Genomic DNA, 22496 nt, shown 5'->3' with positions numbered 1-22496 from the left:
TATATATGCTTGTTTTCGAGACGAATTCGTACCGTTCTGCGCATAAATTCTGCCATTTTAAATATTTCGTGGTAACTTTGAAATGACATATCATAAAAATGAGCAAAAATGAGTACGGTGATACGTATCAAATAAAAACGTGTAATAAAGATAGTTGACGAAAAAAAAATGCATAAATTTACATTTTGTCGATTTCTAAAGTGGAACAAAAAATGTCAATGTTAAAAATGTTACGTAAAAAATATATAATATATAATTAATTAATGTTAATATTAATTATTAACTGTGAATTGTTAATGTTATATGAATTATTAATGTTATGTTTTAATAATATTAATTTTATTCATGTAGGACGCATCCGTTCCTCTCATTTTAATGTAACAGCATACAAAAAATCTTATTTATAGATGCAACTTCTTTTAGGATGTTCGCACTGATATAGAAAAAAAAAATTAAAATCTGATGCAGTGTTGAATTTAATATCATGAATCAGCGATGATATACAAGTATAAGCTTCAACAGTCAAGATTCGAGTGTATTATTTTATATGATTTTTTAATGGCTACTATATTGCATGTCATATTTTGCCGAACGCGCAGTAAACACAATATAATTTAAGGGGGACCTTCACCTTTGTAGGCATAAAAAAATCGAAAATTTTTTTCCTTATTTTGGTTCTTACATGTGTGTAAAATATCCCTGTAAAAGAATTTTTTTAATTTGCAATATTAACTGAGTTCAAATACATAAAAGCGCAGGGGGCCTCTGAACGCTTACCAATGCAAATCGTCGTACTGTACATCAGAATTATCAAGAGAAGCCAAAATAGCTCGGTGATTGGAGAGATGATATAAAACGAATTATATGCAGAGGAGAAAGGATTATTATCTAGCCCTGGTATTATACTATAATCATAAGCACTAAAACTTGTTATATATATGTGTAAAAAATCAAACTAAAACTTTAAACGCATTTTTCTCAAAATCACATTTTTCTGATTTTCGGAACTGATAACTAAAAAATGAATTAAGATATCGACTTAATTCTTTTTTCTTCTTGATCTTAATACTTTTGCGCATAGCACAAACTATAATCATGATTTTACAATAATTCAATTTATTATTCACAAAAAAGTACAAATATTTTTAGGAAAAAAAAATTAATTTTTTTTTAATGCCACCATTTTTACAAATTTCAAGCATTGACATTATTTTAATTCATGCCATAGCGGCACTCATATAATTAATAAAAATGAAAAAAATTTTGATTTCAGATGATTTGCAGAGTCAATATTACTTCCGTTATAAAGAGATGTTTTTGCAGAAAACCCCCTAATTCGATTGCAATTTGGAGACATTAAAATGCATATTCATCTAACTAAAAAATATTTTTTTACTATTTAAACATAACATAATTTTATGCAAAATTCTGTATTGTTCTGTATATAATGAATTTTTTTTTTAAATTCATAAAACTGAGCTAATTTTACGGCCGGCAAAGATAAAACCTCCCTTAATAATTTGTTCATTTTCTCAGATGAATGATAAATCTGCAATAATTAAAACCACAATTAATACTGCGACAATACTGCCTGAAAAGAAAATGGAAACTTCAACTTCAAAATTTCAACTTCAACTTCACTTTCATTAAATTTGTGTAAGCAAATTATATTACCAATCATGTTTATTTGCCCGGCAAGCAAGATGCTTTGTCTTCCATCATGCAATCAAACATATTTCTTAAATTGGAGATTTTACAGAAATGTTTGCATTTTGCGAGAGCAATAGCTTCGTAAACTGTACATTGCATTCTGAGAATCATTTATAATTTTTTATCGTTTATAATTTGTATGAAATGATATAAAAGTACCTAATCATCAAATTAAATTAATTTATTTTGATAGATATATATAAAGAAATAAAAATAATTTTATATTGTATATATAATTTATATTATGAAAACTTATTATGAAAACTATTTTTTTAGAATAGATAGTAGAAACTGATCGTTATCTCAATTATAATTCAAAATACATACTCGGGTGATAATTCGCTGGTACCGCGATGCAGACACGCAACCATCATTACTCATTGAAGAAACCGCCATTTTTTGTCATCAATTGACAACGAGAAACGGGAAAAACATCAAGGAATCGCAAGGATTCTTCATTCGTGGATACAAATAATTACATTGATGTCTCTCTTTAATTTCCCATATCTTTCCTTCATATCAAACAATTGACTTTTCCTCGAACTTGGTTCAAAGAGAATGTTTAACGATTCACCTAGTCCGAGCCACGTGATTGCACGTGCCTCCTCTTCTATCCTTTTCTCATCTCTCCCACCTCCACTACTATTATTCTTTCTCTTTTTCCAAGCATATATTTATATTGTCTTTCACGATTTATTCCAAGGAACACGATTTATTCTAAGACACGAGATCCGAGAAAGTCACTTCCGAGGTTTCCTTTCACAATTTCAGTATATTTATCCATTTTCTTTCTTTCCTCCTTTTGCAGTCGCATCAATCCGTTTCTCTCTCTCTCTCTCTCTCTCTCTCTCTCTCTCTCTATCTATCTCTCCGTCAACGCAGCCAAGCAGTATCTTCTGCTCTTCGACGGATCGGAGACATCGGAGGGAACAGTGGTGGATAACGTGCGAGTGTGAAACGTTCTAAGAAGAAGTTTCCCCCAAGATGTATTCCAAGACCATCAGCAATCATCAGGCGAATAAGGAGCACGTGCTCGCCGTGTCCCGGGATTTTATCGCGCAGCCTCGTCTCAGTAAGTAGCGTCCACGTCGATGGTGACGAGGTGGAGACGTTCGTATACGTAGGGCATCCGCGATTGGGCGTAGCATCTGATCGATTCCCGAACTTGGAGTCAGCTGATCTCACTTGAAATTCTGTCTGCATTTTTTTTCGACAATTTCTTACGCGCAGTCCTAAGAGATGAGATTGCCGTCATCCTCCCATGAATTTGCGAATCTGCGAGGGATGGAGACGATTCCCCAAGAACACTCGCGGATTTTATCGTTTTCGAAGTTCCCTCGAGCCAGCATCATGTGATCATGAGCAACTCGTGTTTGCTTGAATGGCCTTTGTGGTCACGTACTTTTGATTGCTCTTTAAGTATTTTTAAAAAGTTTAGAATAGTCTGAAGACAGTTTTTTTATTTTGAAGATAAGAAAATAATTTTCCGAAATGTTGTTTTTCTTAATTGAAAGGTATTTAAATACTCTTGTGATATTTTCACCTATGGGCGTAACCTTATTACAATACTGATAGTATTCATGAAATTATAATATAATACAGTTTGAAGGAAATATAAATGCTGAACAAATATTGAACAATATATGGATATTATATAATACATTTAAAATAATTTTGATAATTATAAATTAATGAAGGCTTTGTAATCGATGTAAATAGAATTATATTCTTAGAATTATTCTTGGAAAAGGTTTAGTTTAATATAATAAAAAATGTTTATTGCCATATGTACAGTGTATTTTTATTTATTGCTATTATATAAATTTATATACAAATATCAATTTATACCTCAATTTTATATGTCTAAGATAAATACAAAGTTAACAATAATTGTTTTTTTTAGCTTATAAAACAGTATCTGGAGTAAATGGTCCATTAGTGATATTGGACGAAGTGAAATTTCCAAAGTTTGCTGAAATTGTACAATTGAAGCTCGCTGATGGCTCCTTACGTTCCGGTCAAGTTTTGGAAGTCTCTGGCTCTAAAGCAGTGGTCCAAGTTTTCGAGGGTACATCTGGCATTGATGCAAAGAACACTCACTGTGAATTCACCGGTGATATTCTGCGGACTCCGGTGTCCGAGGACATGTTGGGCCGTGTTTTCAATGGCTCGGGAAAACCAATTGACAAAGGACCACCTATCCTTGCCGAGGATTATTTGGACATTCAAGGACAGCCTATTAATCCGTGGTCTCGTATCTACCCAGAGGAAATGATTCAAACTGGAATATCGGCCATCGACGTTATGAACTCTATTGCTCGTGGCCAAAAGATTCCTATTTTCTCCGCTGCTGGTCTGCCGCATAATGAAGTATATATTTTTGTTGCTTGCTTTTAATTCGCAGAGAATATATATATATATATATATGTACATCTCTTATAGGATATGTATACTTCCTATAAGATATATATATTTATAGGACATGTACACTTAAAATTCAGTTTTTTGTGATACAAATTTTGTAACTTTGGCATTCTAAAAAACAAAAAGATTTCACCCTCCAATTTTTACTTTACAGATTGCCGCGCAAATCTGTCGTCAAGCAGGTCTTGTAAAATTGCCTGGTAAATCAGTTCTCGATTCTCATGAGGACAACTTCGCCATCGTGTTCGCGGCTATGGGTGTCAACATGGAGACTGCACGTTTTTTCAAACAGGACTTCGAAGAAAATGGCTCTATGGAGAATGTGTGCCTGTTTTTGAATCTAGCCAACGATCCGACGATCGAGAGAATCATCACGCCTCGTCTTGCCCTAACGGCAGCCGAATTTCTGGCCTATCAATGCGAGAAACACGTGCTAGTTATTCTCACAGACATGTCCTCGTATGCTGAGGCGTTGCGTGAGGTCTCAGCCGCACGTGAAGAGGTACCAGGTAGACGTGGTTTCCCTGGCTATATGTACACCGATCTCGCCACGATCTACGAGCGTGCCGGCCGTGTGGAGGGACGCAATGGCTCCATCACGCAAATCCCAATTCTTACTATGCCGAACGATGACATCACTCATCCAATTCCCGATCTTACCGGATATATCACTGAAGGTCAAATCTATGTCGATCGTCAGCTGTACAATAGGCAAATCTATCCACCCGTGAATGTGTTACCGTCTTTGTCGCGTCTCATGAAATCTGCCATTGGCGAGGGTATGACGCGAAAGGATCACTCTGATGTGTCCAACCAATTGGTGAGTTGATGTAAATTACGAAAAAAGTTATAAGAATATTTTTAATATATGAAATAAAATTATGTTATACTTTTTCACAATTCTCGTTTTTATAATTATTCTAAAAATACTTACTCATAATTGTTTTTTATAATTGTAAATATATCTTTTTCAGTATGCGTGTTACGCTATTGGAAAAGATGTTCAGGCGATGAAAGCCGTCGTGGGAGAAGAGGCGTTGACGCCAGATGATCTGTTATACTTGGAATTCCTATCGAAATTTGAGAAAAATTTTATCTCGCAAGGCAGCTACGAAAATCGCACGGTCTTTGAATCATTGGACATTGGCTGGCAGCTTTTGCGAATCTTCCCCAAGGAGATGCTTAAGCGAATCCCAGCCAGCACCCTCGCGGAATTCTATCCGAGAGATTCCCGTCATTAAATCGTTTTATTTCTCTCGTCTTATGCATAAACTTATTTTAATGGAATTGCGCGTACAAATCCGATTTATCTTCTCTTCGACATTAAAACACTCCTGTATCTGCAAAAAAGATCGATGTAACGTGATAAGAGAATGATTAAAGAGAATAGTTAAACGGTGTATACATTATCAGATAATAAAGAAAAAAAGGAAGAAGTAATGCGCTTTTGTTGCAGGCTAAAAAATATTAACGTTACAAGCTTACAGGATTGTATACCGTTTTTGATGTTGTGTAATGAGAGTATAAAATGGATAGTAATGATATTAATATATAAAGTAAACTGAAAAATTACAAACAATTTATGAGCTTGCATGTGAAAGTTGCAAGTTACAGATCCAAGGTTACATATATTATCTCTGGAATCTATTATAATAAACACTGGATATAATATTGTTTCAATATTTGAGGATGTGTTTTGCTTTAGAGCTACTGCTCATTCACGCCAATTATTGTAAAGTGTAATATATCTTACAGTATTAACGTAGACGAAAAGCATAGAGGAATCTTTGATTACGTTGTATTTGTGCGTTCCCAACATTCCACAACGAAATTCACATATATAAGATTCTTTGCGTTTGAATCAATCTGAAGGAGAGATATTTAACACAATATGTACAGTTATCTCTAGAGAATGTTTTGAGCGAAACATCGTCGTGTATCGTCTTGTAAAAGACAGAACTGTATATGTTAGAAATAGAGAATTAAAGGAGAATTGTTGTCTTTAAAATCGTTTATTTAATTTTTTTTATACCAATATTAAATTTCCTTGTTTATACATTCGTAATTAGTGAACATTTTGTTCACAAATTTTGGCAGAGAGTTCAGATTGAAAGAATTTAAAAGTGTGCAGATTGAGAAAGCATCTTTGTTTAACAATAGCTACAATTCTCGTTTAATATTATTATTAAACCGTTAAATATTACTCGTTATTGAGCAAAAGAAAAATTATCTAAATTAAAAAATAATAAACTAAAAAATATATTTAAATTAATAACGAGGAAAAATAAATTTTAATTTCTTTAAATTTAAATCTGCCGCTTTAACTACAATGAAAGATGGAACATGTATTATGTCGTAGCACATCAGCCATTATTTTTTGAAAACGCTGATTGGCTGTCCGGATATTGGATAGTTAATCGGTGAAAATCTGGCTAGAATTGCCAGATTAGGCGCGTTCAAGTTGACAAAGCGGCTAACCTGCTCGTCGATCACATAAACATAATTGGTTGTTACTTATAGATCCAACCAATCATATTCAATCGCTCGGCAAGAATGCTTTGCCGTCTTGAATTTGCCCATTGATTGAATTTGAAATGATTTGAAAAGGATGTTGCTTACTCTTTTTACTGGTTCGCGCTATTTCTATCATTAGCAATAATGAAGTAAGCGAGCTGATTTTCAAATAAAATGAGTGTTTGAACGCGTGAGATGGTAATAATTTACAAGATACTTATATTTTTTCTTTTCTACTTTTAACGTATTATTTTTGGAAATTTCAGTTCAATATATGGAATAGGGTTATGTGAACTATGTTTATAACTTGTAATTTATATATATTGATAAAATAATTCAGAATGAAAGAAAGAAAAAAAGCTAAGTGTGTCTATCGAATCAATTAAATTAAAGTATCTAACCAAATATCTAACTAGTCATCTAACCAAAATCCATATTTTTTAATGAATTACATGGAATTAAACAAGAATAAAGTAGATTATATATTTGTATCTTGTATTTATATAATGTATCTCTTTTTTTGTATGGATGCAAGATTCGATCATTGGCTCCTAGTCAAAGGGGAAAGCGACCTTTGCTCTTGGATGTACCACATGACATTGTAGAATTAACTCAGTCAGAAAATTATATACAAGAGTCCAAAAGAAGAACCAAGAATGTCAAAGATATACAAATACCGGAACGCAAAGTTGTTCCTCTTTCTGATAATGGTATCTGCACGATGCAAAAAATAGTATCTGAGCACGTAAGTTTATTTATAAACCATTACAATCTTTGTTTTATACCTTTATTAATTTCATTGCTGTAATAAAGTAATGTATGATATTGGATTAGGAAGAGAGAGTTAGAAAACTTCTTAGTAAACCTTTTCAAATACCAATACCTGGTTACCAATTATCTGGACGAGTTCTTGGATTACGTCTACCAGGACCACGTAGGCCATTGCATGATCCTGACGAACCCAATGCATTAATTGTTTATTCACCACCAGAATTATCAGAGCATGATAGACTGAAAGTAGATTCGTATGTATTAATGTGTTTCTAAATATATACATATATTTTATACTTCTTATAGTACAGTTTAATTGCAGTTTTATGTTTAAAATCATATATTTTAAGATCAAGTTATAAATATATTTAATTTATAGTACAAGTTATATATATTTAAATTATATATATTTAATTTTTGTAGATGTAAACAACTTGTACATGTAGTTGTAGATCCTATATTGTGCAATGTGTTACGACCGCATCAACGTGAAGGTGTAAAATTTATGTATGAGTGTGTAACAGGCAAACGTATAGAAAATGCATATGGCTGCATCATGGCAGATGAAATGGGACTTGGTAAAACACTGCAATGCATAAGTCTGTTATGGACATTGTTGAAGCAGGGTAAAGTGCTTAAAGTTGACAAAATTAGAAAATAGAAGGAATAATATAATCAAAAAATATTTGTGTAGGTCCGGAGGCTAAACCACTAATAGAGAAAGCAATTATAGTCGTGCCTAGCTCTTTGGTGAAAAATTGGTACAACGAAATTAACAAATGGTTGAATAACATGGTCAATACTCTTGCTATTGATGGAGGAAAGAAAGCAGACATTGATACGCAACTCATCCGTTTCATGAAAACTTATGGCAGATGCGTAACTCCCATTCTCATTATAAGTTATGAAACGTTTCGTTTACATGCACACGTTCTGCATCAAGATGAAGTGGGCCTCGTATTGTGTGATGAAGGTCATCGTTTAAAGAATTCTGAAAATCAAACGTATCAATCCTTGATGGGTTTGAAAGCTAAAAGAAGAGTGTTGCTTAGCGGAACGCCTATACAAAATGATCTTTTGGAATATTTTTCCCTCGTACATTTTGTTAATCAAGGATTATTGGGAACTGCACAGGTAAACAATTATCGTCTATTATCATATAATATTAACATATTATTATTTTAATACACATGATATATAGACTTATATCACTGAAATTATTCTTTCAGGAATTTCGAAGAAAATATGAGACGCCCATATTACGTGGCCAAGATGCGGCTGCAACAGACGCGGAACGTATAGTTGCTCAAGAACGTTTGTCTGATTTAGTATCCATTGTTAATAAATGTCTCATTAGACGTACTAGCGCTTTACTTTCGAAATATTTACCATTGAAGCACGAACTCGTAGTATGCATAAAAATGGGAGAACTACAAACGCAGTTGTATAAGAATTTCATACAAAGTGATAGTATAAAAAGATCTATGGAAGGTATAAATTTAATTCTAAATAATAATCTTTAAGATAAAAAATAATGTCTCGCCAGTATTATATAATGAAACGTATGAAATATATATATTTTATATTCTTTTAATATATAGAGAATGATAATTCAAAGAAAACAGGCAGTCTGTCTGCTTTAGCAGCCATAACTCTCTTAAAAAAGCTGTGCAATCATCCTGACTTGATATATGACAAAATTAAGGAAAAGGCAGACGGATTCGAAAAAGCTGCATCATTGTTACCACCAAATTATTCTACAAAGTAAAATTAATTTATTTGATAAAAAAACGCTTCAATAAATAAACCAGAAATTTTTGTTTTAGAGAACTGATGCCAGAATTATCGGGCAAATTGATGGTTTTGGATTGCCTACTAGCGTCTATTAAAACTACAACCAACGACAAAATAGTACTTGTATCCAATTATACGCAGACTCTTGATTTGTTTGAGAAACTCTGCCATAAACGTTCCTATAATTATGTGAGACTCGACGGGACAATGACGATTAAGAAGAGAGCGAAAGTAGTCGACAATTTTAACAGTGACAGCAGCAATGATTTCATCTTTATGCTCAGTTCGAAAGCCGGTGGATGTGGTTTAAATCTTATAGGTGCGAATCGTCTCGTCATGTTCGATCCAGATTGGAATCCCGCAAACGATGACCAAGCGATGGCCAGAGTGTGGAGAGATGGTCAGAAGAAACCGTGCTTTGTTTATCGTTTTCTTTCTGTTAGTATTAGAATAATAGTATTTTTATCAAACAATAAATAATGAAAATATTTTCTTAGTAATATAAAAATTGTAGATTTATTTATAAATAATTAAATCGATAATATAGATATTAAACGATGTAATATGTTTTTATATTTCTAGACTGGAACGATAGAGGAGAAAATTTTTCAGAGACAAGCCCATAAAAAAGCATTGAGTTCCACGGTTGTCGACCAAGAGGACGATGTGGCAAGACATTTCACCATAAACGATTTGCGCGATTTATTCAAGTTGGAGGAAAATACTGTTTCTGATACGCATGCAAAGTATGAAATCGCAAAACTATTGTTTTAAAATTATATGTATCTGAAGCAAGAATAATAGTATTATTCTTATTTAGGTTCAAATGCAAACGTTGTATTAATGGCATCGAGGTGAAAGGTCCTTCGGAGCAATCCGATTGCAATTCCGATCTGTCCGACTGGCGGCACTCACATAATCCACGGCATTTGCCGGATATACCGTTACGACAATGTTGGGCTAGCGGTATTTCGTTCGTTTTTCATCATCGTTCGCATGAACAAGTAAAATGACTCTTGTCTAATGACAATCTGTTAGTAATTTGTTTCAAAATTTTACATAATTATAAGAATTAGATATTGCAAATATTGATAAAAAATATAACTGTAATAAATTATCTTGTTAAGACATTTATTTAACCAAAGTTAGTTTTTCTTTCTTGAAAATAAAAAACGTATCAACTCGGAATTTTACTTTAATACATAATTTTTTTAAAATACACTCTTATTATATTCAAAATTCAATTGATTTTGTAAAAGATGGTTGCAAAACATGCTTTGCAAAAACGCGGGTGCAATTTATATCAATATAAATGTGCCTTACATTTTGTGTAAATAAGTTAGTTACGTTTATGTATAAAAAAAAATAATTTTGGATAAAAAATAAGAGATATATTTTTACCTTTCTCCAGATGTAAATGTATAAACTTTGAAACAATACAGTGTTTAAGATGTTATTAATAAGAAATATTTCATTTATGTACGAAAATTAAAAATATTTTTATTAAATACTTGTGATATATATATTTTTGTCAAAGTGAATAAAAGAATAAATATAAGATGTTCACAATAATTTTAAAGATTTTAAAGAAATTCTTTAATTTTAAAGAATTTTTCTGTTGGAAGTTAATGAGGAACAAATTATTCTCTAAAAAGTTATGAATTTTTAACTTTTAATTTTTAATAATTTCCACAAATATAAAATATTCAAGTTCAAATAAATGAAAATTGTGAAAAAAAAAACCTTAAAACGGTGCGTCAATTGATTATTTTTGCCATTTGAAATTTAAGATATCCTAAAAAGATGAATTAGTATACGATTGTATTTATAATGATATCATATGAATATCCTCCGAAACAAAATTTATATGTTTCAACATTTTTTTCTGTAAAATTAATCAATTTCTCCCCTTATCAGTTTTATATTCTCTGATAATCTTTTCATGTTTTATCTAATCAAATGAAAAACAAATTTTTTTTAATCGTTGGGATAATGTATTTACTAATCGTTACAAAAACAAAATCATAGTTCGTTTAACAACATAATAAATAAACAAACATACATGTGCAACATAATCATGTGCAAGTATTGAAAAAAATGATTTTAACGATAAACAGATTGTACAACGTATGTATATAATCCTTCGTTATCATTCTCCATGCTCATTTGACTCGTGAATCCCGTGATCACCCGTGATTGCGCGCTCGGGAGATACGCCGAGTCACGCACCTGCGCTCACGAGGCCGAATGTTTTCAGATCGCGCAGTAGATCTGATAGGCGTCACGCCTTTTGCAGCAGTTCCGTATGCGGGACAACAGCGGTATTGAGGAATTCTGTCTCGCACGGCGGTGATGGGCGGTGAGCGGTAATGGTGAGAGATCGGCCGCGCTTGGATCGCTTGGGAGTCTTGGGACGGGGGACGGACGGGGAAAGATGGATTTGTAGATGCGGGAAGCGAGCGGGCGCGCGGCATGCGACCACGTGACCGACAGACGCGGCACGTGATTGGCCGAGCCGCGCGTCGCTTTCCCTCCTGACCCGCTGCCCGCTGCTCGCTTGTTCCGCCACCGCGCCATCCGACGGTTTCCGCAACGAGCGTCTGGCTGGGAGGCTCAGAATAGTTCCAGATGTGGCCATGTTTAGTTTCGATCTCCGAAGTTTTGCGCTCATCGTCATATAAACCGCTACATTTTTATACTGACTGCTGAAAGAGTAAATAATACGCATCTGTCCGACCGATCTCGTACTCTTCGTCTTTGCCTGCGACTCATTTATTCGCTGCATATCCACATGCTGTTTTAACGCCCTTGCCGAGAGATCCGAATCTCTGAACGCGACGCAGAGACGCGAACGAACGAAAGAGAAAGAAAGACGAAGAGAGAGAGAAAGAGAGAGACATTTTGTTTGTCGTCGCGTTTGACCGTCGCTCCGCCGATCTCGTTCCGACGGGACGTCGGAGCAACGCGAATCCGTGACACCTTTGGATTCTCCAACTCCGAGATTGCGAGATTTTTCGTTCTCGTTCGTCCTGTACGTTCGTACCGTACATTCTTCATTCTCTCGGCAAGAGTCGCGAAGCATTGCAAAAATCCGCTCCGTCGCTCCCTATCTCTGTTGCTCTCGGGATACTGAACGTTCGTCGTTATTTGGAGAAAGAAAGAAAAGAAAGAGGGAGAGAGAGAGAGAGAGAAAACACCAACGTCATTGTCATAAAAGAAAATTTCGTGTCTTCGTACGGTTAAAATCGCAGAAGTGAAAGCATCGTTTATTTCGAGGAAGGGGGTGAAAAAGAACTTCTCATATCCGAGAGAAAGAGCCGCTTTCTTTTTCTTTCTCTCGATTCCTTCCCCCTCTTCCTCCGCCACTCCCCCTCCCTCCCCCCCGCCATCGCCTTCTTTTTGTCTCATTTTCCAGCGGGTTTTCGACGACGAGTACGCACGCGCGAGCGCGTTCTCATTTTCAGCGCGTCGCACTTCCGTTTCGGGCACGTCGCGCGCGCAACGACGTCACACTCAGACACACAAAACGGACGCCGGCGGGGGGCAAGGCAGACAGGCAGACAAGCAAACAGGCAGGCAAGCAAGCCACAGGCAGACAGGGTGGGTAGGTAAAAAGATAATCGCTTCGGGAGAGAGAGAGAGAGAGAGAGAGAGAGAGAGAGAGAGAGAGAGAGAGAGAAAGACGCCCACAACGATCGCTGGGTCGTATGCCACGTCAGCCAGAATGACGTCGTTGTCGCGACGATGAGAAAAGGAGGCTCGTGCGATCTGACGGTACTCTAATTTTCCACGCGCGACACATTGGTCGAGAGAGAAAAAGAGATCCACGCGAGGGGACGATACCGCTAGTGAAAATAAAAAAAAAAAATAACGAAAAGGGAGATTGAAAAGGTATCCCGTCTTCGATGAGAGGGCAAGAGAAAGGGAGGAGACCGAGGGTAGAAAAACCAGCTGAGAAAAGTGCATAATATATCCGCGCGTTTATTCAGTTTGTAAGAAAAAAGACTTTTTTGAGAAAAGCTTGTCTGTCTCTTAAACGTTTTCGAGTCCGAACCTGTCAATAATATTCGCGAAGGTCTTTGTGAAAGAAAGATGAAAATGTAACAAATTAACCCCCCCCCTCCCCCCCGTAGAGACAGAGCAAAGAAAAGAGAAAACGTATAAGTTTTTGGTGACACAAAATATCGTTTGATATTTTCAGAAAAAGAGAGAGAGATAGAGATACGACGGAGAAAGGGAGAAAGAAAGACAAAATAGTTTCTTTTCCAGTTTCATATGTGGAGCGCTTATTAAGCTCTCCCAAATGCTAGCATTCGGTCGACGCGATTATTCCGTCAGAGCAAAGACCTGTCGAGTGTGGTCGGGCAAATCGATCGTATGATCCGCCGTCTCGGCCGATCGGACGGCCGCAGTGCTGATATAGGAAATTCGGTACTTCACTCCGGGGTACCATCGAGAGCGCATACATACAGATCGAGACTCGATCTGCGGAACCAAAAGCGAAAATGGCAGTAGAGAGTGTTTCCGCGGCTGAGACTCTGATCCAAAGGTTTGCCACCTAAACTATATACTATCGTACTCTTCCGCGCGTTAGATATTCTCATTTAATAATTCGAATGTGGGGTACATATACAGAGGCGATGGAAAATTTCTCGCGAGTGACATTGTAATCATCATTCACGCACACCTGTACATACACACATACTTGCATACCTACCTACCTCCTACCTACCTACAAATTCACATATCTCTCTTAATTCTTCCGCCCCTCCATCACCCTCCTAGTGACGCATTCCCTCTCCTCTATTTTCGTTCCGCCAGAGCGCAACGGAAAAAGAACGATATCGTTCGATTTCGACGCATCTCACGTTTCTTCTTTCGTAAAATATGCTTTACATCGTTACAATCTTATAACTTTTCTCTTGATTAAAAAAACGGCATCTGCAGATTTATTCTTAAATACTACGATTGAATATATTCTCTAAATTTTTTGAAGTCAAATTTCACTCTAAAGAGTAAAAATTGAGCCAGTCCTGAAAAAGAATGACTCAATTTTCAATTCTTTAGAGTGACAATTCACTCTAAACATTTACAGAGTATAATATAATGTAGAATTTTCGTATGCGATCTTTTTCAGGAACAAGGCCTCTGTCCGCTCCATTTTCTTTCTCGGGACACGATGAATCGATTTCGAGCGAGGAAGCGGGGTGAACAGGGGGTCAAGGTCATTCCTGCAATCTTCGTCGAAATGACGCCGTGATTATTCTCGATAGTCGATTGTGATCCCGCGGGTATCCCGGCGGATTATTTTCAGAATTGGGTCGGGGTGCAGTTTTGACGAGAGAGAGAGAGAGAGAGAGAGAGAGAGAGAGGGAGAGAGAGAGGAGAATCGCGTCGCAACTCCGGCTTGTTTTTATTTATAGAATATACCGGCGATTATAAAACGCAGAATATTTTGACTCATTCAGATCCTGAAATCGTAAATGCGCGGCAATTTATCAATGCGAAAATAGAATAAATATCCTAAATCTTCGATCGGCAAGTATTGGGTTGTAAATGCGCATAATTTTTCGTAGTAGAAATGATTTAATTTATACTGAGTAAGAGAGTCAGAACTACTTCAAATTCGCGAATAATGCTTTTCTATCGATATGATTATATAAATATAGTTAAATTTTAATATAGTTATATTTTAATATAGTTATATTTATATATAGTTAAATTTTAATTTCAGTTCAATTAACTTTTTATCTTTTTTTTTAATTGTTAGAAAATAGTTAAGAATAAGTTGAATGAGATTAAAGTTAATCTATATTGATAGAAATGAGCATAAAATCCAAATCGAGACGGTAAACGCTTCGAAATTATGGTTCGATCGTTTCCGGGTCACTTCTGATTGATCACTTAGGTTCTTCAGCTTTTCTTTCCTCTTTACAAAAGATCGATTACACTCGTGTATACAACGACGGTATAAGTAGGATGAAATGAATATAGAGAAACCTATTAATTTTTCCTCCTACGATACATATCAGGTGTCTCGGATGCATCGCATTTTAGGTTTTGATGAAATTTCTGTAATTTTTCTAATTCAACCAAGTTTTATTTCTTAATAAAAATGTGGGACCAAAATATTCTGATTATGAATATTAAAATCGCATAGCAGTAAAAGATAATTTGGTTCAAAGACGCATTCTATAAATTAATGATTAGAATTTCATAAAAAGAACGATTTTGCCCAAATATCTAAAAATTTAGATACAAATCTGAAAATAATTTTGTAGGAAAAAAACCGTCATCGAAATAATTACGTAGGAAACTCAAGCATGGTGAGCAAAAAGTTTTGATATTCTAGCAATTAATTTAGCGTCCTACATAATTATTTCGATGGTCCAACAAAATTATATTTTCGGATCTAAATTTTTAGATATTTTCTGCAAAACCATCCTTTCCATTATTACATGAGCATTCTTTTTCTTTATTTCAAAAGAATTCCGCTCTATTGTTTTACGAGGCGTCCAAAATTAATTTGATCAAGGCAAGGGGTCAATTGAGCAAGGGATCAATTGCGCAAAAATTAAAGAAAGAAAGGCCTTGTTTGTTCTATGGAAAAGGTCACATCAGAATTCACAAATGAAGAGCGATAGATCCGAATCACTCCATACACATACTCTTCCAAGTCAGAACAATCGAACGCTCGTCCAAAGACCTTTAATTTTTACCCTCTTACATAACACACATGAGACACGCACATACGCAGATACGCATGCAACGCTCAACAGGCAGAAAGAGATAGAAACACAGAGAAACTCTTCAATGAACGAGAATCGACACGCGAAGAGCTTTTGGACGTAATATCTCCTTTGGCGTCGTCCGCTTTAATGTCACCCTTCAATCAAACAATATTGCAACGACGACAATGTTTAGAATGTGGTGGTTCCTTCGATGTTATGTCACTGTAACTGTATGATTATGACAATTAGTCATAATGATAATGATGATCATGATGATGAATAATGATCTGATGATAATGCAGATGATAATGATGATGAATTGATGATAACCCTGATGAAAGCGGTAAGGTAATTCCAATCTTTTATTTCCGTTTGGTAATCGCGCTCCCTCGCGACGACCTGTACATTAATTTGGTAATCGATCGATGGAATAGATTTTTTAAAGTAGAAGCGGATTTAATGTCCCATTTCTATCTATTAATGTAGAATAACTTTTCTATCTATCAATGTAGAATAACTTTAATCTCGATTTTTTATTTACTGTTTATATTCTTTTCAAATTCTTACAACTACAGAGAAAAATAAAAAGTAAATTAAATCAAGATTAAACTTACATGTACAAAATTAAATTTATATACATTGGTATTGATAAAAATGGGCTTAAAAAAAGAATGTCGGGAGACGATGGAATCCCCGATGAATTCGATCTTCGGAAGACATGCGGAAAAGACCTTGTGCCAATTGATAACCGCAAGTCATGGACTATTTATAAACATTTTCGTGTATTTTTCGGATCATCCGATTCCCAAATTCAAGCAGCGAATTCTTCCGCTGCGCGTTCTTTATATTTCGAGGAATGTTCGTTCCTTCGCTAATACCTATAACGAATTGTTTTTTCCTTCGCAGAGTCAATTACGTAACCTTTTCTCTACAGTGAAAACATGAAAGAATATTTTTATGTATGTATGTACATATACACATATAAGAAAAAAGTTACATGATTGACCTCTGAAGAGCGAGTATCTCGGTATGTCGGTCCTTTTGCGGAAAAATCTACGGGATCTTGTCGAGTTATTAGAGAATTTTGGCAATAACATAAATTCAGATATGGGGAACGCTAAAATTATGTTATCCTTTTCTTAATTGTTAAGAAGATAATCTGATTTTTAGCATTCGTATCTGGATAAATATAATGGTATTGCAAAAACTCTTTATTGCCTATCTAGGCCACGTTCAGAAGGTTCAGAAGTTCACTCGAGCGTCATTTATCCTTGCTCATCGAATGTTAAACAAGGATAAAATGATACCTGAGTGTATCCAAGTAAAATTTCTGACGCAGCCTTATAGGATACGTTTTCCAATCGATTTGCAATCAATGTTTATTTCCGAACTTCAATTTTGATTTAACTTTTCTAATTCATCCTAAAAGATATAAGATTTGAAAAATTTTTTCGTAATAGAAAATCAAACATATCGAAGTCCTTCTCGTCCTTCAAGTCCTTATATGGAAGGTGAAAAGGTAAAGCAATGGCTGCGGTTAGCATAGAAAACTAATCAGTTAGCGCTTAGTGATAATTTAATATAAGATTGATTCCTATGCTTAGATCCAGTGAAGAACTAAAGGTGAGAATCAATCATATTAAAGAATCTGTCACTAAGTGCTAATTGATTTTTCTTTGCTGAACGCCATAGAAAAAGCAATTTTGCAATTGTTATAAAAATCTTTAATATAATTGATCTTACCTTTAGTTCTTCACCGGATCTAAATGTATAAACCAACCATATTAAAAAATTTTTCAAAACTGTTTTTTCTGCTAAAGGCAATTTGCTAAACTAGCGCGATTGAACAAGAGGCACAGATAGCACAGTGAATCATTTCATTTCTTTATTCAACATTGACAAAGGATGTACACAAGGATGTAATGATTCATGTATGCTCTTGTTGGAAAAAAACAATCATTATCTCTTATTAGCGAAGAATATTGATCGAAAACTTCTATGAAAATTAGATTCATACATATCGAATTATTTCATTTCTTCTTTCATGTCATCATTTTTTCTATAGACGGCTAGAGTGTATATGTGCGTGTTTACGCAAAACCGTGATTCTCAGCCAACGTCTTTGGTAGCTGCACGCGCACCTGCTCATTTTCTTGCCGGATCTCGTCCATCGATCGGTCTCTACGTCATCCGAGTGTGCAACCTCTGTTTCGCGCCATAATGCCATCCCCTTCCCTTGATATTCTCCTTTTACGCAGTACGAATCGATGTTTTCGGCACAGCCAGTAGCTAACTAGCTACGGTGCCGCCACGTTACAGCTCGTGCAATCCGGATTTTCCCCCCCACAGGAGAGAGTGTCTCCTCCGCGCTACGTATATAGTCTGTCGACCTGTTCAATGACTGCTTGCGCTATCAATTTGACCTTGGCGACAATCGCGAGTCCGTCTTCATGAATTCGCCTCGGCGTCATTTTTAGCTCGCTGTGGCGCAGGCACGCACGCACGCACGCACGAAACGCACGCACACGCTACAACAATCACCATCACCACCACCATCATCACCACCATCACCATCACCATACACTCGTGATATATTCCGAGACAGGCTATTATGATTTGCGATGAGGTGATAACATAAATCGAGAGATGCGCTTTCTTGTAGAAATTTATGAGCACAGAGTCACATTTCCGTTGAGAAATGTTCGCGTGCGATCTGTCACACTATCACGCCGATTAATTTTCGGAATGATCGTTGATGAGAAATGCGTTTCATCAATGTGTTTCGATGTACATACCATCGAAATGTATTCTGAGAAACAAACATCATCAGATCTTGCTCATCTTGATCTCGTATAAACAGTAATGCATGAACGATACATTAACGAATGAAAATGAAAACGAAAATATTAAAGATTTTGTATATATATATACATTACTCAATAATTTCGTGCACGAAGGAAAGTCACAATTGTACCGTATACATATATTGCAGAGAATATATAATTCAGTAAAATAATTTGTCGTTTTACACATATATTCCATTATTTTATTATGCAACAAAAGATAATATTCCTCAGAAACGCTAAAAATAGAAACTCTGCAATTGTCATCGTTGCAACTATTGAATTAGGACAGTTTGTTTTAATTAAGGAATTTATAACTATTAATTATTACTCTTCATGTATTAAATTAAAAAAACTGTTATATATAAATACTTATCTAAACAAATATGAAGTACATAAGAAGTAAATAGTTATTACTAAATGAAAAATAATACTTGAAGAGTTTACGAATCTCAAGGATATCTTACAAAGTATGTTGTAGATCTTTTACATAATTCTCATAATATTTTTTATTTTTTCTTTAATGTGCAGCAACAACGATAACGATTTAGAAGATGGAGAAATTCCATCAGATGAAGATGATGACCCAATTATCTGTGCAACAATTGAGGCACCAGTGGAGGTTGCCAAGTCAACACCAAAGCCAGATACTGCAAAAAATAAGAATTTTGATGCAAAGTTCAACAAGAATAAAAAATCTCAAGCTGCACAATCAGCTGGTAAGCATGATCGATTTTTGAAATATAAGGGACTGACTGAAGACTGGGCTGGAGATGTGGAAAAAGCTATTAAAGCTGCGATGGAAGAAGATGGAGGAAAGAATCAAGAATCTAAGCCAAAAAGCAAAAACAACAGAAATAAAATTAGGAAAAGAATGCGTGATGAGAGGGAAGAAGAGCGTGGTAAAGATCAGAAAGTATGTAAAATTCATAATCACAGATTTCATTTATATAAATATACTAAATATCATTTTTTCTGTATTAAGTGTGCTTTTGAAAACCGTAAGTTGTCTTCGTTATGATTCAATTTTTATGATTTTGATACAGAAACGAAAATTGAGCGATGATGAAAATACGATTGAAGATGAAGACGAAATGCTATTTGTACGGGGAGCTTCGCCCATCAGAAAGGATTCTCAAGAAAATAATTCTCCCAGGCGCACGAATGAGCATGAAAGTTTTGACAACAATTCGGATTATGAGGAAAGACCCAACATAAATCGACATAGAGAAAATGATAGCAAACGCGGCACTGGACGTGGAGGAGGAGGAGGAGGAGCAGGAGGGGGAGGAGGAGGAGGTGGAGGAGGTGGAGATATAATTTTTATTTCTCTTAATTGCGATGACATAATTAAAATATTATATATACAATCTATTATATATATAATACTAGAAATTAAAATATCTCTAACGGTCGAAGCTGAATCTTCATTGCTTAAATAATTCAATCTTAAATTACTATATATGTATACTATGTATATATATGTATTTGCACATATTGTAGTCTTTCGAACTGCGCTGAACTGTTTCCATAAACGCTTTCCATAAACGTTTTCCTATAAACGCAATTAAACTACTCTAGTAATTACAAAATTGATAAGCAATTTTAATGATTTGATGCTACAATCAGGCATCATGTCATAAAGATGTTAATATGTTGAAAAATAGTTAATAAAAAAAATTTAATAAAAAAAATTTCTTGCGAGAAATATTCCGTATGAGTCTCGTGATTTAAAGGCTTAGGATGCTCATATGAAATACAGAGAGATCCGGGTTCAACTTCTGGCCGAGATAATATTTTTCGCAATAAAAATTATTAACAGTTTTTCAATATATTAACATCTTTATAATATGATGCCTGATTGTAGCATCAAATTATTAAAATTGCTTGTCAATTTAATTCGCGATTACTAGAATAATTTAATTGCGCTTATAGTCCGGAAAAATAATTCGGCGTGCAGTTTGAAAGACTACAATATGCAAGTATATATATAAAATACATAGTAATTCAAGATTAAATTATTTAAACAATGAAGATCCAGCTTTGACCGTTATAGACATTTTAATTTCTAATATTGCTTGTGTTTTTCACATATGCGGTCTAAAATAAAGATTCTTAATATAAATTTTTTTTTATCATGGTTATATAATTAAAATTGCTTAAACTATATCTATATTGCATTATTTTTAACGCTTTTAGGGCGTCGTGGTGGCAAGAACGAACGTGGTAAGAACAAGACCCGGGGTCAAGCTCGAAATGATCGAAATAATCGTCGTCAGCAGAATAACGATCACGGGCAAGATCAATCGGACACAATTTGCGTATATTATATGCAAGGAAAGTGTCACAGGGGGGATGATTGCCCATACTCGCACAACGCTTTGCCACCTAGAAAGATGGAATTGTGCAAGTTCTATCTTATGGATTGTTGTGCAAAACGAGACAAGTGCCTCTATATGCATCATGATTTTCCTTGCAAGTTCTTCCACACAGGTTTAAAGTGCAGTCAGGGTGACAATTGTAAATTTTCTCATCAGCCTTTAAATGAACAGGTATATTGTAATTTTATAATCTATATGTTATCATAATATGTATTCATTTACAAAAAAAATATAGTGTCAATATACATGAAATAAATGATAAATGAAAAAATTTGATACTAATAAAAAATGAAATGAATTATACTAAATTTATTACTGAAAGTAATTATATTTGAATTATTTTGTGATTTATTTTTTAGATAAAAGGTATTCTTTTAAAACACTTAGAAACTGCACCAAAGGAAATTCTTGGTGATTTTCCAAGGTTAAGTAGAGAAGGTGCAGTATTAATGATAAATAATACAGCGCGTTCTCTAGCACAAGGTCAAGATACAACAAATCAAAAGATTCCTAGTCTCTTCGAATTGAATTTATCAGTACCTGTAGAAAAAGCTGATGAAAAAGAAGAGAAAGGTAATTCTCTTTTTTAATAAATGGAAATTAACCAATTTTTACAAAATATTGTAATATTATTTTTTTATTCGTTTTAATTCTAATATTAAAAGCGTAATTATTTAATTATTAAATAGAAGAACAAACAAATCAGCAAAAGACTAATGTGAGGGAAAGAAAGCCTTCTGGAAAAAAGACGCGATGGGGATCAGATGAGGACAGAGTTCCTTACGAGCAGATTATGTTAATGCAGTCAGCAAATGAACTTGGGCTCCAACTTCCGAACGCGGCATTAGGTTTAGCCACTCAACAGACACAAATTGCTGCACCGCCTGTAGATTTCTATAGTGAAAGAACTGCAGAATCAAACAAAACTCTTGAAAAAACAAAAGAAGATCATCTGAAGACCATAGAAGAAACAAATATATCAGATGAGGTATATAATTTAAATTTATTTACTGCGCAAATTTATATCGTGATTTATATTGTTATTATGTTGAATTATGTATTGAGTTACAACTAAATTATAATATTAGCACAGTTATTATGAAACTTATTATATATTACCTACATTTGCAGTTGAGAAAGAGGAAAGATATTGACTTGAGGCAGTTATTAAATGCAAAGAAATCGCCACCACTTGTCTTTAGTATAGCCGATAAAGTAGCAAGTCTTACTAAAAATAAACTTGACGACGAAAGTGATCAAGATGAAGAATCGGAACTTGTTATCGAAGTGCCAACTGAAGATGAGGATAAGGAAAGAGGAAAGCTCCA

General features: G+C 34.7%; 3 protein-coding genes and 2 long non-coding RNA genes across 5 annotated transcripts in view; 4 read left to right on the top strand and 1 right to left on the bottom strand.

The window, feature by feature from the left end:
- Positions 1–1348, top strand: part of LOC108684538 — a 2059-nt gene extending 711 nt beyond the window's left edge. The window contains exons 2-3 of the long non-coding RNA XR_001931641.1: positions 759–897; positions 1274–1348. This is a non-coding gene — a long non-coding RNA (uncharacterized LOC108684538). The remainder of the gene's footprint in view (positions 1–758; positions 898–1273) is intronic.
- Positions 1349–1488: 140 nt separating this feature from the next.
- Positions 1489–2438, bottom strand: LOC108684539. The gene is made up of 3 exons (XR_001931642.1): positions 2038–2438; positions 1675–1810; positions 1489–1549 (listed from the first exon to the last, which is right to left on the bottom strand). It is a non-coding gene; the product is annotated as an uncharacterized LOC108684539 (long non-coding RNA).
- A 132-nt stretch (positions 2439–2570) lies between these two features.
- LOC108684537 (V-type proton ATPase subunit B) lies at positions 2571–6142 on the top strand. The gene is made up of 4 exons (XM_018188914.1): positions 2571–2782; positions 3614–4080; positions 4289–4954; positions 5109–6142. The coding sequence occupies exons 1-4, from the start codon at positions 2695–2697 to the stop codon at positions 5373–5375; spliced, it is 1488 nt and encodes a 495-aa protein (XP_018044403.1). The 5' UTR covers positions 2571–2694; the 3' UTR covers positions 5376–6142.
- A 601-nt stretch (positions 6143–6743) lies between these two features.
- LOC108684492 (DNA repair and recombination protein RAD54-like) lies at positions 6744–10226 on the top strand. The gene is made up of 10 exons (XM_018188839.1): positions 6744–6846; positions 7184–7393; positions 7483–7673; positions 7843–8045; positions 8114–8553; positions 8649–8910; positions 9021–9183; positions 9246–9651; positions 9796–9959; positions 10034–10226. Exons 1-10 carry the CDS (start codon positions 6844–6846, stop codon positions 10224–10226), a joined length of 2235 nt encoding a protein of 744 aa, XP_018044328.1. The 5' UTR covers positions 6744–6843.
- Positions 10227–11846: 1620 nt separating this feature from the next.
- LOC108684536 (protein suppressor of sable) overlaps positions 11847–22496 on the top strand; it is a 13231-nt gene continuing 2581 nt past the window's right edge. Inside the window, 7 exon segments of the mRNA XM_018188913.1 lie at positions 11847–13762; positions 19319–19703; positions 19834–20095; positions 20987–21339; positions 21528–21741; positions 21858–22156; positions 22300–22490. Of these exon segments, the coding sequence (XP_018044402.1) occupies positions 13719–13762; positions 19319–19703; positions 19834–20095; positions 20987–21339; positions 21528–21741; positions 21858–22156; positions 22300–22490 (1748 nt within the window). The 5' untranslated portion in view covers positions 11847–13718.

This window comes from Atta colombica, unplaced genomic scaffold (assembly GCF_001594045.1).
Source record: "Atta colombica isolate Treedump-2 unplaced genomic scaffold, Acol1.0 scaffold135, whole genome shotgun sequence".
NCBI classification, from domain to species: Eukaryota; Metazoa; Arthropoda; class Insecta; order Hymenoptera; family Formicidae; genus Atta; species Atta colombica.
This window is presented reverse-complemented; position numbering and strand designations above follow the sequence as displayed.

Coding starts and splice junctions, on each gene's coding strand:
- LOC108684537 (XM_018188914.1), top strand. CDS start 2,695: ATGTATTCCAAGACCATCAGCAATCATCAGGCGAATAAGGAGCACGTG. Junction 2,783..3,613: donor TATCGCGCAGCCTCGTCTCA/GTAAGTAGCGTC, acceptor TGTTTTTTTTAG/CTTATAAAACAGTATCTGGA. Junction 4,081..4,288: donor CTGGTCTGCCGCATAATGAA/GTATATATTTTT, acceptor TTTACTTTACAG/ATTGCCGCGCAAATCTGTCG.
- LOC108684492 (XM_018188839.1), top strand. Junction 8,554..8,648: donor GATTATTGGGAACTGCACAG/GTAAACAATTAT, acceptor TTATTCTTTCAG/GAATTTCGAAGAAAATATGA. Junction 9,960..10,033: donor GTTTCTGATACGCATGCAAA/GTATGAAATCGC, acceptor ATTCTTATTTAG/GTTCAAATGCAAACGTTGTA.